The sequence below is a fragment of the Antrostomus carolinensis genome, unplaced genomic scaffold, assembly GCF_000700745.2.
Source record: "Antrostomus carolinensis isolate BGI_N321 unplaced genomic scaffold, ASM70074v2 scaffold38160, whole genome shotgun sequence".
Taxonomy (NCBI): Eukaryota; Metazoa; Chordata; class Aves; order Caprimulgiformes; family Caprimulgidae; genus Antrostomus; species Antrostomus carolinensis.
Window position 1 is genome coordinate 13921 of NW_010291277.1, and position 255 is coordinate 14175.

Sequence of the window (255 nt, forward strand, 5' to 3'; positions counted from 1 at the left end):
GGGTGTTGGGGTAGGGTGCTGCTGGTTCTGCGGGACGCCCGGCGGGTGGGGGTGTGAAGGCGCTGGAGTTCTGCATGTAGCCCGGGTAGGTGGTGATGTCGGTGCGCTTGAAGCGCTTCCTTCGTCGCAGGAAGCTCCCGTTGTCAAACATGTCCTCGGCAGCCGGGTCCAGCGTCCAGTAGTTGCCTTTGCCGGGATGGCCGGGCTCCCGGGGGATCTTGACGAAGCAGTCGTTGAGGGTGAGGTTGTGGCGGA

The 255-nt window shown here is 64.7% G+C and overlaps 1 protein-coding gene across 1 annotated transcript in view; it reads right to left on the reverse strand.

Moving 5' to 3' along the window:
• The window catches only part of LOC104531087 (forkhead box protein E4), a gene marked incomplete at its 5' end in the record, with an annotated part of 763 nt that extends 513 nt beyond the window's left edge, over positions 1-250 (reverse strand). Inside the window, 2 exon segments of the mRNA XM_029086979.1 lie at position 1; positions 3-250. The exon segment at position 1 is cut by the window's left edge and continues 513 nt beyond it. Coding sequence (XP_028942812.1) covers position 1; positions 3-250 — 249 coding nt within the window.
• Between the last annotated feature and the right edge of the window lie 5 nt (positions 251-255).